At 42.7% G+C, this 15,132-nt stretch overlaps 1 protein-coding gene across 1 annotated transcript; it reads right to left on the reverse strand.

Annotated features, from left to right (window-relative positions):
* Positions 1-1,111: 1,111 nt before the first annotated feature.
* On the reverse strand, positions 1,112-14,165 carry LOC145397017 (glutamate receptor-like). Its single transcript, XM_080270238.1, has 8 exons — positions 14,014-14,165; positions 9,986-10,076; positions 9,530-9,693; positions 8,211-8,412; positions 7,536-7,716; positions 6,914-7,013; positions 6,463-6,592; positions 1,112-1,195 (listed from the first exon to the last, which is right to left on the reverse strand). The coding sequence occupies exons 1-8, from the start codon at positions 14,163-14,165 to the stop codon at positions 1,112-1,114; spliced, it is 1,104 nt and encodes a 367-aa protein (XP_080126364.1).
* Between the last annotated feature and the right edge of the window lie 967 nt (positions 14,166-15,132).

Consider the following 15,132-nt stretch of genomic DNA (forward strand, 5'->3'; position numbering starts at 1 on the left):
GTTAGGAAAAGAAGGTGAGGTTTAGAGAAGGAGAGGTGGTGATCAACAGAGCGAAAGTTAGAGGAAAGGCCACGAATGTTGCAGATGTGAAGAAGAAGAGAGTCAGACAGTGGTTCCAGGCACCTTGAGCCGTCACCACTAGAGTGGCTGAAGGTGGGGGCATTTATGGTCCCTCCCCCTGGGAACTTCGAGGCTATGTTATTCGTTGCCATTTTTTGAAAATTTTGAAAAGGAAGTGTGGTGTGTACTGTGTATGTAGTTTGGTGTTGATAGTTGGAGAAACTTGTATTGGAGAGCATGCTGGTCTACTCTCTGTGTTACTGAAACACTGCTTCCTCCAAGGAAAGGGAGGTAGCCAAGACACGACGACACTCTCATAATTTACTCATCCATTCAAACACATTCATTCACATCTTAGCCCCAAAGGGGAGAAAGAACAGATCCTCGCTGCACCACACTGCACCAGGGTCAACAGCACAGACGTGCCGAAGATAAAGTGGTAAATGAAGGTCATATGTAACCCACTTCATTTCGGAAAGCTTGTTGTAATGTGACTAAATCACTTTCAGCAAGGCTGAAATATCTGTCTATCTATTGCCAGATGCCTTAATCCCATAAGCAGTGGCCACAAACAAATCACCTCCATGTCGCCAAGTGTCCCGCCATTTCACTGCCCTGCTCCCAGCTCTCACCCCTGTCTCTCTCTTTCTCTCACTCATATACCTCTCCACTCCATCAATCCTTCTCATCCTTGGCCTCCTCCTCCCCCTCCCCCACCCACCTATTTTGTCTCTCCCATTTCTAGACGGTTTCCTTCAGATTAGAAGAGTTTCAGAATGTATCCAATCCAACTCGAGATCATCCTTCTCTCAATATTTTTTTTTTTTTTTTGAAGAGCAAAAAAGAAATAAAAATGACCTTGAGTTGAGGAAATTTAAGTTTTGTGTTCTTTTTTTCTTATAAACTCGATCTCGCAACTTTTGAAATTCAGGCTCCAAAATATCTAGTACACAACCTGGTCAGTAACTTGCAATGTGAAACCCCAAATGCCGGTGGATAACTGATTCGACTCTGCCACTCCAACAGCCTCACATCCTTCATCACAGACCCATTACCGGAGGTGTGAGTAGATGAGCTCGAAGCAGAACACGTGAAAACTAATTGCCAGGCCAGCCACGTAAACCACCAGTGTTCCCTGCAATGTGAGAGAATATACTTTTAGGAAACTGCAACATATTTCGTACATGTATTACAGGTTCACTTAATATATATGAATAGAGAGAGAGAGAGAGAGAGAGAGAGAGAGAGAGAGAGAGAGAGAGAGAGAGATTGATTAAATAGGAAAACTAGTGCCAGGCAGCAAAGGTCATATGGCACTAAAGAAGAAATCATTGATATCGGTCAGGTAAAGCAATCATATGGAGGAAAGCATACAGATACGTGACAAAAAGGATATGAGAGCGGTAACCGAAACGTGGGTGGATTCACCTAGAAGATCAGCAAGTGAATGTGGATGGCGTAAGTTATCAAGGAAAGGGAAAGCACGGTGACGTTGAGCAGAGTATCGAGGGCAGTCCAGTAGGAGATGCTCTACAGTAAGTAGAACCTGACAGTAGGAGCAAAGAGGAGGTACTCCACCAGCCATCAAATAGCCCTGTGTAAGACAGGCATGGCCTAAACGCAAACGTGCTAACGTTGTCTCCCACCGTCTGTTAGGATAGGAGGAAAATGACCAAGGCGAAACAGTGGGCTTAATGGAACGCAGCTTATTATTAGTAAAATCTGACCACTCCAATTGCCATCGACGCTTAAGCGACAAAGAGAGAGATGGAAAAAAGTCACCTAATGGGAGACAGCTGGAGGATAATGTGTTAGACGCTGCTGACCTGGCCAAAAAATCCACCTGCTCATGTCCTGCAATACCAACATGGCACGGAACCCAACAAAAGGTGACTACTTTCTTCCTGGTAGCAATCCTGTACAACCACTCCTGAATTTTAAGAACAAGTTGGTTGGCTGCGGGAATGGTCTGGAGGCTAAAAAGGGCACTAAGGGAGTCCGTGAATATAACAAAAGATGAGATCTGTGAAGACACAACACTCACAGCTGACTGCATACATTGACCAAGACGAGAAGGGTCAGCATCAGCAATGTAAATTGCTAAATCATCTACATATAGGGAAGCATGGACTCTAGGAGGAAGAGAAGACACAATACCATTTATTGCAACAAGGAACAAAGTCGTACTCAGAACACACCCCTTTGGAAAGCCCTCCACCTGTGGAAAGGTGGCCGGTAAACTGCCAGAAACACGCACCCGAAAGGTTCGAGCTTTCAAAAAATTGTCGAGAAAAACACCCATATTACCAACTACTCCAAAATGGACTAAAGTACAGAGAATGTGATGCTTCCATGAAGTGTCGTATGCTTTCTCAAGATCAAAAAAGACACCGAGAACTGATTGCTTACAACGAAAAGCCTGACGGATATAAGACTCTAGCTTCACTAAGGGATCTAAAGTACTACGCCCCTTATGAAACCCATATTGAAAATTGGAAAGGAGATTCTTAGATTCTAAATACCACATCAAACGAGCATTGACCATCCATTCCAGTAACTTATCAAAGCAGCTGACAAGAGCAATAGGTCACTCTTGTGGAGAGTGACCGGTCCTACCAGGTTTTAAAAAGGGAAGCAAATATGTCGTGCGCCAGGCGTTAGGGAACTCACCATCTGTCCAGATCGTATTATAAAGTGACAGGAGAAAGGATAATGCTGGTCGGGGTATGTGTTTTATCATTTGGTAATGAATACCATCGGGGCCCTCACAAGTGTTGCCACAAGACTGGATCCCAGACAGAAGCTCGGACATAGAAAATGGGACATTATATGACTCCGCAGATGATAGAGTAAAACACACTGGGGTACGTTCAACCTCGTGTTTATAGTGATGGAACTCCTGAGAGAGATGGACTCCTTTGCTGATCTCACTGCAATGGTCTCCCAGTATATTTGCAACCCTAGAAGGATCAGCAACAGACTCACCATCGACGTGAAGTACTGGAGCTGGTGGGGGAGAGTATTTGCCTGAAATTTTGTGAATATGATTCCACAGGACAGTAACTGGCGTGGAAGACGTGACATTGGACACGTAAGATGACCAACTTGCCTTTCTGGCAGCCTTTATTGTCCTACGCAAAATGGCACCAGCCCGTTTAAATGCAAGGAAGGCAGATTGGCGGCCTGGAGTATGCATTCTTCGTCGGTAAGTTCTCCATCAAGCCCTTTTGATCCGAAGGGCTCTAGTACAATCAGGGGACCACCATGGAATGCATTTGGACGCAAAGGGGCGTGTAGTCTGGGGAATGGATTCCAATGAGGCGGCCAGCACCAAGTCAGTAAAATAGGCAACTATATCATTCACGCTTGGGTCGGAAGAGGGGACTAAAAGTGAGTGGAAAAATGAAGAGAACTCATCCCATTTCGCATGGTCACAATGCCAGCGCGGGGGACGAAGAACAGGTGAATAGGATGAACTAGTGAGTAAAATGGGAAAGTGATCGCTAACCAGACAGGTATCCAGTACAGACCAGGTAAAATCTAAAGACAGAGATGGTGAGCAAATAGAAATATGAAGACAAGAAAATGTATGAGTGCGAGGATCATGATGTGTAAATGAGCCAGAAATAAGAATGTGGAGATCGTGATTAGACAGAAAAAAATCAAGTAGGCGGCCTCTAGTAGAAATGGCATTATCACCCCATGAGGGATGCCTGCAATTGATGTCGCCCAGTAGCAATATAGGCGGAGGCACAAGTGATAAAAGACGTGAAAGCTCGGGGAAATCTATGGGGAAGGAAGGTGACAAATAGAGTGAAATAATAGTAATCCAGCGATGGAAGAAGACCCTCACTATAGTGCACTTAAGTGACGAAGAAACTGAAGAAGGTTCATGGGGGACTGTACTGTGAATGAGGATCGATGATTCAGAAATCGAAGAAGGCGTACTAATGAAAACATAACCTGGGGTTTGAGCAGGAGGGATGGAAAGATGGGTTTCTTGGAGACTCACAACCAATAGGCAATACTTGGCAAGGAGGCATCTAAGTTCAAAGCGATTCATATTAAAACTTTGAATATTCCACTGAAGTAGGGAAGCCATAATACTAACAGATAAAATAAAATAAAATCCAATAAAACAAATATAAAAGCACTAAAAAATAAAGGTAAAACCAACGACATCAGAAACTAATTGTGGAACACAATAACCAGGGAGGGGCAATCACAGTTCGCGACAGGATAGTATGGGGGAAGGAATAGAAGTGGGGGAAGGTAAAATGACTGGAGGAGCGTCATTGGGAACAACAGAAAGGGAGGGAGTTATCGACGGATTAGGGGAGGGAGGAACAGGAGTACCGGTAGGTGGTAGGGGATCTGTCACTGGATGTACCTCCACGCATGTCTGCATGACCCTTGAAGAACACCCCGAAACAACTGGTGTTGAGGGGAGACACAAATTTTGAGTAGAACTTCTGACAGATGATATCCCCATACTAGACTTGGTGGGTCAAGAAACACACACAGGCGGCGAACACTGCCGTTTCAGACTGTTTAGAGAGGGAGGTGTTGTTGTCCAGGAAAAACCAGGCCGCAAGCGAAGGGCAAAGGACGAGGATGAGGTAGGGTGAAAATGTGGGATTCGAGTAGTACCAGAACGGTGGTTAGAAGGCTGTTTACTGGAGTATGAAGCAGGGGAAGGGGGGACATGACAGGGAAGGCGGAGAGATTGTTTCGTTGGAACAAACAAGGATCAACTGAACATGGCAGGCTGAGCGTGAACTCCGTTGGTGGCCATAGGCAATTGGCCATCTATAGACAAAGTCGTTGAGGCAGAAGGTGGACAATTCTGGGCATCGGGCGAAGGGGTCGAGGGGACAGTTGTGGCGACAGAGGAAGTCAATGCTGCTACATGTGAAGCTGTACTAGGAGCAGGGGTCGAGGAGCAGGTAGGGGTCCTGACCGACCAACGAATACGGCCTGCATACGTGGAACAATCATCAAATCCCATACTTTAGATAATCTGGCGGGCCTCCCTAAGTGACATTGGATCACTGGCAAGAGTACGAGAAACCTCGCACTCAAATAGGTATGTGGGACAAGAACGTACGTAGGCGGGATGGCCACCTCCACAATTGGGACAACGACATGCAACAGCAGGGCAGTTTGCTTCGGCATGATCAGGCTGAGCACACCTGGGGCAAACAGCCACGGAGCAACACCACTTACTGGGATGGCCATAGCGCCAACATGATCGGCACTGTCGAGGAGAATCAATATACTCTCTCACTGATAACTTAATGCCACCAATAATCACATAGTCAGGGAGAGATCGTGAATCAAACGTGACCTTAGCTATATTAACTGGACGTGTACGGTTTCCTCTCGGTGGAATGGTGTAACATAGGACAGACTGAACATCATGCCCCAACTCCTGAAGGGCAGCTTGGATATGTGACGAACAGTCAGAAAATTCCCTGTCACCTAATCGTACATATGGGGGGACAGCAACAGTACCAACAACAGAATTTAGGCGTAAATCCCTGGAAGCCGGAATGGGAGCGCCAGAGTTATCTAATAAGGTAGTCATGGCATTAGCCTGGGCTTTATTCTGAACAGTAACTATACGAGACCCATCACGTAGGGAACGAAATGTCATATCCTTCCCAACATGACAGAGTAAAAGTAGATGGCACTCCAAATCATCTGAGGCTAGAGGAGCATGAGGGGGAATGGTGAAATATTTGGACCAGTTCTGGGGGTCAAATAAAGAAGATGAAAATAAATGACTGGTTTTAGATAAAATGGAAGGACGAATGCATGAGGAAAAAACAGTAGCAGTGGACTTTGGGTGGTGGAGATTTGAAACAGAAGAGCTCGGTGTCGAGGCAGAGAAGGGTTCGTAAGGTTGTAGAGTGGCAATGTTGGAAGGGTTGGATACAGGGGGAGCAACTGAGACAGTGACGGCGGGTGTAGTATGGTAGTCGGTAGGTATAGTTGATGTAGTTGGTAAGTGTTCATTAAGAGAAGTGTCCATAAGCGGTTCAGAGGTCGTCAACGAATTAAGCATGGGAGGTAGTGGTAAGGGGGCCCCTCCCGAAGCCCCTGCAGGGGCCCCTCCCGAAGCCCCTGCATTCTCTGCTTCGAATGCCAAAATGAGGTCTGACTAAGAAAGGCAGGTAGAGACGTCCGCACCTCGCCATGGCTCAGTGTGGACTGAGAGAGAGAGAGAGAGAGAGAGAGAGAGAGAGAGAGAGAGAGAGAGAGAGAGAGAGAGAGAGAAAGAGAGAGAGAGACGTGGATGGATGGATACGTGGATGGAGAGATGAATGGAACTACAGATAGATAGATGGATGAATGAATGAGTGGAAAGTATGTTTCACGAAAGCACAGTGAGGAAGTTACCCATATATTGGAGAGGCTTATTGAGGATCTGACGGCCATGGTTGTGGGTGGGTTGAGGCAGGTGGTCATGTTGGGGGTGTAGCTGTTGGTCCAGTGGTCGTACATACCTGCTTCTCTCACTGTTATGATCCTGGAAACACGTGATTATGAATATGTTACCATAAACTTTTCATCTTAACTTGGCCCAGATTTTCGTCCTTTTGTAGCTTTGTTCACATAACTACTTCATGACCAGCACAATTCTAATGATAAGCAACAATTACAATTCCGGATTCAGAATGCAGAGATGGCAATTTTAGGCCAAGTTAAGGTAAAAACAGAATAGCTAACTGATAACCTATTCATCCAAATAAACTTTTTAAATATTAATCTTGATAAAGCCGAATGATGTTAATCACCTCAGGAGTAACTTACCAGATCAAGCAGATACAACTGATGTATGACAGCTGACCTGCGGCTGACGGCGTTGATGAGTGGGCTGTCCTTGGGCCCCGCCATGGCACCCATCGCGGTTAGGAACTCCTCACGTGCTAGATAGAAGTCACACTTTCCTGTTGACACCAAGAAAATAGTTAAATATTGGCAAAATTAGTGCCATGAATATGCTATATGACCTTCCCAGTATATCTGCCAGCGATCTTAGGATATTGGAAGAAAAAATATCGTACAATAGTAGATGATAAATAATGTAATCATGGTCAACAAACACTAGCCGAACTGATGTTGAAAGTGCCAAACATTTTCTCGGAATAATGCTGACTACAGTTCTTTTCTTATGGGGTCCATTTTCTTAATCGTAAATATCAAAGGATCACAAGTATATTTCCAGGTCAAGGTCAACCTAAAAACTGTCTGGCGTCTCCAAAAATATAATTAAAAATAAGAAAATGCAATGGTTTTCTTCAACAGCAATTGGGTTAAGTAAGATGACCTTTTTTGTCCTTTGCTGAGCCATTTTTTGAAGCTTAGGTGGGTCCCTAGACCATCACCTGTCATAGATATGTCATTGTAAGGGCAAATTCATGATGCACACACACACACACACAGGCTCTCTCTCTCTCTCTCTAACTCACCTGTCACTGAAAAGTCCCGTGCCATCATCATCTTGGTCATGTCCTCCACGTGTATTAGGGTGTGGTCCCCCCTCCTCACTTTGACATCCAGGTTCTTCATCACCTCAGAGGTGTCGAAGGTTTGAAATCTGCCTTCCTTCTGCAGATTATTTATGTCGCGGAAAACGCCACTCTCAGCCGTCTGAAAGTGGCACAATGACTGTCTTAAAGGTTGTACTTTTAAGGCCCACCTATACTAGGCTATAACTGCACATATTTTAACGTAATGTGCTCGATCATGTATTTCTTGGAAAGCACCAATCTTAACCGTCTGGAAGTAACGGAATGAAAGTCTTAAAGTGTTATTTATATAGGTTCTCTACAGTTACCCCAGAACCAAACATACTGTGACATAAATTCCCCAACAGTGTTAGTTTATATTAGAATTGGAACAATAACCCGTATACTCCGTTCGGGTTGTTGCCATATGGCTTCTCATTGTCTCCTTCAGTAAGTCTGATGCAAAATATGTTTAATTTTCTCTGTCTTGGCCTGCATGATCAGACAATTTACCTCGGAATATGTCCGCGTCTTGCCACAATCGCAGTAGGTCCGTTGACTGAGTGAGCCAAGAAAAACATCGATGCCAATGACGTTATATGCTACTCCGTTACCCTTCATGGGGTAACTACTAACCTGAATAGTGTCAGCCTGACTAGATCCCTTCTCCACTAAAAATGTAATAGGGTTATTGACCACGTCCCTGAGAGACTGTATAGGCATTGGGATGTATCTGACGGCCAGGAGGGACACCAGGTTGCCTGTATAGCTACGTGTCAGCACCACAGTTGTCAGCATCCACACACCCAACAGTACACGCTCCCATACCCACCATGTCCTGACAGGGCTGACATCTGAAATAAGCACTTGAATTTATTCCAGATTAAGGTATAACTGAGTTATTTTGATAGTTCTCTTATGTGGTACTGTATTGTGTTTCATTACTGTCTTTGTAACCATACATATGAGGATTATTTTTGCCGTATATATGCATTAAAATACTTTTTTGGTCCTCATGTACCCTCCGTACATACCAACATTCCTTAGAGTGCTGGGGTTTGTCATGAATGGTAAATAAAGAACCTAATAAAAATTGGCAATATTTGTATGGATATTCATTGTGATGTATTCAACCGTTAACCATCGGCATCAGACAAACCAACGTGATATGTCATTATTATTTAAGCAAATGATATATCATATTCGGAAGTGCTATCGGAAATGTTTTCTTTTGGATACTTTACTACAAATTTTATCACAAGTTTTGTTCCACTACACTGCTGAGTAATAACCATTAATCAAGGCTGGCTTACAACTCATTAAGGAACTTTACAGCACAACGAGAAATTTCTTTGTAATTAAGATCTTAGGACTCCAAACAGTGTGAATAACAGTTCCCAATATTTCCTACGAACCCATACCTAGAGTGTTTTCATGAGGGATGGCTCTTTCAGTAATTTAATTTGGTTATAGAATTTTTTTTTTAATAATTAACAACTGCATACATATATGTGATAAATATTATAGGTATTCATGATACCTACTATTATCCCTGAAACCACGTGATATAAAAACAAAACAAAATGCTGGGAATGAGATGTTATAATTAAGACACGGAAGTAGAAAACCCTGATGCAACAGTGCAAGTAATGAGATATTGTTGTTATAACTTTGTTGGAAGGGACCAACCGAATGCATTTAGATGCCTTGATCAACAGTCCAATATATCTGTACGACCACATATGGTTGTAGGATGGCAATTCTACCCTAAAACTGACAACTTCCACCATAACATATAGGAGAAGCTGGAGGTCTTACCTTGTTGTAACAGCACTCGAACGCAGCTGGATGCCTTCACCATTCGCCCTGTGCAATGACAAGGCAGAGTTTGTAGACAGGAGGGAAATATTGTTATTACTGCAAGGACCCCCAACAAAACCGTAAGAAGCGCTGACCAAACACGAGGACCCAGGGGCTGTAGGAAACTCCAGGGGTTCACCTCAGGCTTGCCACGACCCACGATCATCCTGTTGGATATGATGTCGACGGGGAAGGTTAAGTCCACTACCTTGGCTCTCGCGGCAGTGATGGTAAAGATGCCAAGGCTGATCTCCACTTCCTGAAATAAAGAGTTAACTAGTATCTGAAGTGCAATCCTGTCAGGTACCTTCAAATCAAACATATCTTCTTATCAACATTTTATAAAATCAGTCTCTGATGACTTTTTGTCCGTTTTCTGTCTGGTCGTTTTATCTTTCTATCTATCCACCTTTCAGTCTGTGTTTGCATCTCTAATACCAGGTTAGTCAACATGATCTTCAACGATTTTATTAAATGGCAAAATATTAGGGAAATAAAGTGATTTAATCCACATCCGATACACAATCATGCAAGGCCGTAAATGGACCTACTTCCCGCACTGACATTCCTATCATGCCGGTCCATGACCCGTCAGGCTGTTCCACTCCCCACGCTCTGTCGGCTGGAGTCACATAGTCGTATCTGCAAAGTCAGTGACAGGGAATGATTCCAGCATCACATCCACATTAATATCATATATGCAGTATATATATATAACAATGATGAGTGTCGAAGCGCACGCGCGTGCATGTATGTGTGTGTGTGTGTGTGTGTGTGTGTGTGTGTGTGTGAGTCACCCACACGCTAATGTTAGACAGTAAGGACACTGATTAGCAATTCATGGTTTTGAGTTTGACACAGTATTCTTACACAATAGCCTCTTAGGCAATAGGTAGAGATGCTCACCATTCACACACATGATAAGACCATAGGAGAAGTGAACACCAAGAGGGTCAATGAATATGGTAAATGTGTGCCCAGATACCCGGGCTCGACACATGTGCTTGGAGTATGTACAAAACATTGACATGATTAAGTCTGCATGCATGTTAGAAGCACCATTGTCATGAACACGTTCATAACACCGTTTGGAAGCACGTTGGTAACTCTGACGTGGACGTTTTCTGCATTGGGCATGAATGTACAGTCATGAGAAAAATTATCGTTACCCCCAGCTATGTTCGTTGAGAAACGAACGTTGTCCGGGCTATGTGGCGGGCCCTTGCTGTACGCCCCTCCCCTATCTAGTGTTGCTATATCACAATCCCATTACAAGAGTTGGAATAATGAACAAGAATGAGTCATGTGGTGGGGAAATATATAGGACGTGTTTGCGTTACCCTGAGCGCCCCGACGGGGATTAATAATGAAACTTGCCACGTTTATTATTTTCCTACTATTCAACACTTATTATCATTGAATACAACAAATAAATTATTTTGAAGTGCATTAAATCTATAGGCATCGACTTTTTTTTTATGATAAAGTAGTAGGTGTCCATGAGTTCATATGTTTGTTTTAGATGGGTGGTTAAACGCTTCAGTTGGATGCCTCAGTTAGTGGCATACATGCGTCGACGTCTAGAGGCTGTTTTGGAATCAGGGGGTGGGTATACAGAATATTAAAGCAATGAGACTGGGCACGTATTATTGTTTTCCTTCTACTCAAAATTTATTTTATGGGGAAAGCAATATATACCATTATTACACTGAAAATTACTAACGTGGCTTGCATCGGCTGAATTACTACCATACGTCTGGCATGAATGCACATACTCATTGCCTGTCTGCATATGCGTTGCCGACTCTGCACCACTCTGTTTTAATGAATTCGGTGCCGGGTAATAAAACATATTGTCTCAATGCACAGAGGCCAGACGATCTAATTAGCTTTTGTTACCCCTAGCACAAATTATAATATCTGTGTCTCACATAACCGACATTGACGGGTTTGCGGTATAAACTTTCCAGCCCGTCATTCCATAACACTTCGTCGTTGTGTCATAGTGCATAGCTCTGAAGAATAACGATAGTTTTTATGACTGTACTGTACCTGACTAGATAGTTCACTAAATACCACAGATGATGAGTGGAGATTGCCTCAACATTATGAAGTCGGTCAGGTACCACGTGTTGTAATTAATAGAACTTTACAGGCACATTGTGTTTTCTGAGATCTGACAGACTCAGAATACAAACACGAGATTAAGAAATTAGACACATACAACGACATCAGTGATACGCTGTTGGTGGATCGTGCTGATGTCATGAAGAAGATCGATATTTTGATCAGACAGTTCCAGTGAAAGACAGAGTAAAAATACAGATAATCATGGCTGGATTTATGGACGTATATAGGGGCTTATCGTGTGCTTCAATAGCCAGAGCTTCCTGCTGAACAAACATAAACCACGCACTGCATTGGATGCTGAAATTCCATTAAAAAAACATAATGAACAAACTACTCTCACATACTTGCGCAACACAAATCCAGTATCGTCAGGTAATATATCACTGATTACACTGCTGTATGTCTGCTCACTTCTACCACTTCATGATGGGCATACTTAATACTCGCCCAGACGTTTTTTTTTTTTTTTTAAATGCCCACAAATCACCACTGAGACAGCTGCAGCAAGCAACAGAATTTCTCCTGCTGATATTGTGGAAGCACTGCTACAGACGTGGATCTGTGTGGGCTGCATGTCAGCTTCGAACATGCTGAAGCTGTTGCCACGAAATTTGTCATGAGAAATTGCTAAGGACATGTTTGCAGCATATTCGGCATCAAGATTCAAAAATGTTGATCAATGTTTGTTTCAGCATTTCGAGTAATTTAGATGGAGCGTGTGTCCAAGCACGGAAACGATGTAAGGACGCTGAGAAAAACGAAGAAACTGATAAAGGATCAAATTGGATGAAGGAAGTATGTGAGAAGAAACACTTGCCAAAGGTGTGGCATCACATTTTTAATTTGGTTGTCATGGGAAGGCTTATTTCACAGGCATATCTGAAACTCGTTTACAAATAAACATTCAAAAATATATGTGTATTTTTTAATTCATAGGTTTCAAAATGTCAATATTGGTGTTCTTCATTTCATTGCCAAAGCTATGTGGCAGTTCTACTTTTGTGGTTTCTGTTTAATAGTTTCTGAATACTATTTCACCTCAACTCTTTCGTGGGAATTACGGACAGAATGATAATGATCATGATGATGATGTTTTTTTTCACTTGATTCCATGTCAACATTTAAATAAAAGAAAACACACGTGAACATAAAATGTAAGACACATTAAATTTGTTTGTTGAAACTGAAGGTTTCTGAAACAGTTCAACCTGCTGATATGTGGGTGTTTTCATGTGCATCCATCTATAATACTTAAGTATTTCTATAGGAAAGGAACAATGGATTACTGCCATTTTTTTAACACACACACACACACACACGCACACACACACACACACACACACACACACACACACACACACACACACACACACATGGCAAATGGAATTCAATGTGGACAAGTGTCATGTAATCAAGTTTGGTAAAAGTGGAAAAAGACTTGATTGGGATTATAAGTTAGGAAATAAAACCCTACACACATCAGAAAGAGAGAAAGACCTAGGTGTGATTATCAATAACAGACTATCTCCGGCTGACCACATCAGTGAGAAGGTACGGAACATGTATGTACTGCTTGCAAATATGAGAATAGCATTCACATACATAAATGAAGACATGCTAAGAAGGATAATAACATCATTCATCAGACCAACTCTGGAGTATGCATCAGTAGTCTGGAGTCCTCATCTCAAGAAACACATAGACAAGATTGAAAAAGTTCAAAGGGCCGCTACAAGATGGATACCAAGCTTAAAGGATCTAAGCTACGAAGAAAGACTAAATAAACTGAATCTACCAACACTACAGGAGAGAAGGAAAAGAGGTGACATGATAATGCTATATAAATGCATATCAGGGAAGGAGAAAACAGACATAAATGATTACTTAACATATGGGGAAGCATCAGCAAGAGGACACTGCAAAAAACTGCATAAAAGAGGTGATAAAGACGTAAGGAAATTCAATTTCCCAAACAGAGCAATTGATCAGTGGAATGCACTACCGAATGAAATAGTATGTGCCAAAACAATTCACAAATTTAAGGATATATATGATAAATATGATTTAAGACACGGGACAGTACGAGCTTGACTCATTCCTGTAAAGATACAATTAGGTAGGAACAATTAGGTAAGAACACGCACACACTGTGCAGACATGTTTTGGCCACGGACGTTTGAGCCATGGGGCACCATCCAACGACGTTTTGGGCATAGGTTGGTTTGGTTTGGTTAGATAATGTTCACAACACTTCACACTTCAAAACATCCTAGGTCGGTGGCCTATGGCCCAAGCATCCGTGGCCGAAACATCCTACATTCCTCGTACACAGTCTTACACTCACGCTGATACTCACGCTCATACTCACACTCAAGCACACAGCCCAGTCACAGTCACCGTCACACTCACAGTCGCTTACACACACTTGATTGCATGTCAGATCTCCTACGTAAAGTTCATAGCCTCTGACACAGTTTCGAGCAGTGTGACTCCAGGGCTCAAGATGATGACCCGCCTCCCCCCAGGCGCGTCAGGGTCGTGGACCACCTTTGTTTTGAACACCGAATTTGGAACAAGAGCCACCAGCAGACGCGGGCCCATTGCCAATCTGAAGGGGAAAACTTAGTTTTATGGCTCTGCTGTGCAAGGGACATTAAGGAAAAGGATCAATATTTCTCATGTCCAACCAAATGTTTCAAGTCCTTATCTACCTTTAAAATCTTGTCACCAGTTTGATATATATGCTTCAGATATATGGCTATCGGTTACAAGAGTTATTATGGAAGTCTATGTTTAATATCCTTACATTCCCCTTAGAACCCCTGACCAGTTTCTCACATATAATCTAAACTAATGGCCTCCAGCGGCACAAATATTTTCCTCATAATTGGACTTACATTATTATACACAAGAGTTCTCTCCTATTCCATCTTTTCCACCACTTTGCCTTCAAGCCTGTCAAATGCAGTACTAAGACATCTCAAAGGTCTTAAAGAAGAAAAAGTCTCCTAAGCTGAAAGAATACGTCTTTAGTGACAAGAATGTGTATAATGGTTATTCCTTAATGATTTTAAATTTATCTGAATAAAGCTGGGAACTTCGTTAGAGCACGTTCACACTGATGACGTCCATTTGTATTTTATGACTGTCATCTCCAGGAGGCTCAAAGCACGATAGTGGGTGAGGGATTGTACCGTCTTTCGTAGGTGCTTGGAGATTATGCCTGTGCTATGACAGATGGAACGTTCTTCTTTGTGGAGGCACCCAAAATCCTTAGTAAGATTTAATGTTTAATGGTTTTAGTGTCTTACTTTTACCCTTTATCTTATTGTATTATCGAGTTTTGTTCTTTATATTGTCGCCTTTTTCACAGTTATCCGCTACACAAGACCCTGGTGGTATTGCCACCAGTTTTTATTCTAAGTTATTCACTTACTCATTCCGATGCATTTTTATCTTGTTTAGGAGAAATTTGCTGAGTTCCTCGTAGAAGAGACAGTTATAGCTTTCTTACTGGCCTCTTTACACCAAAGTGCAACCCCTAAGGTGAATAAATTTGCCTGAAGGT

The sequence above is a fragment of the Coenobita brevimanus genome, chromosome 40 (assembly GCF_032717465.1).
Source record: "Coenobita brevimanus isolate Jiangsu-jjx chromosome 40, ASM3271746v2, whole genome shotgun sequence".
In the NCBI taxonomy this organism is placed as follows: Eukaryota; Metazoa; Arthropoda; class Malacostraca; order Decapoda; family Coenobitidae; genus Coenobita; species Coenobita brevimanus.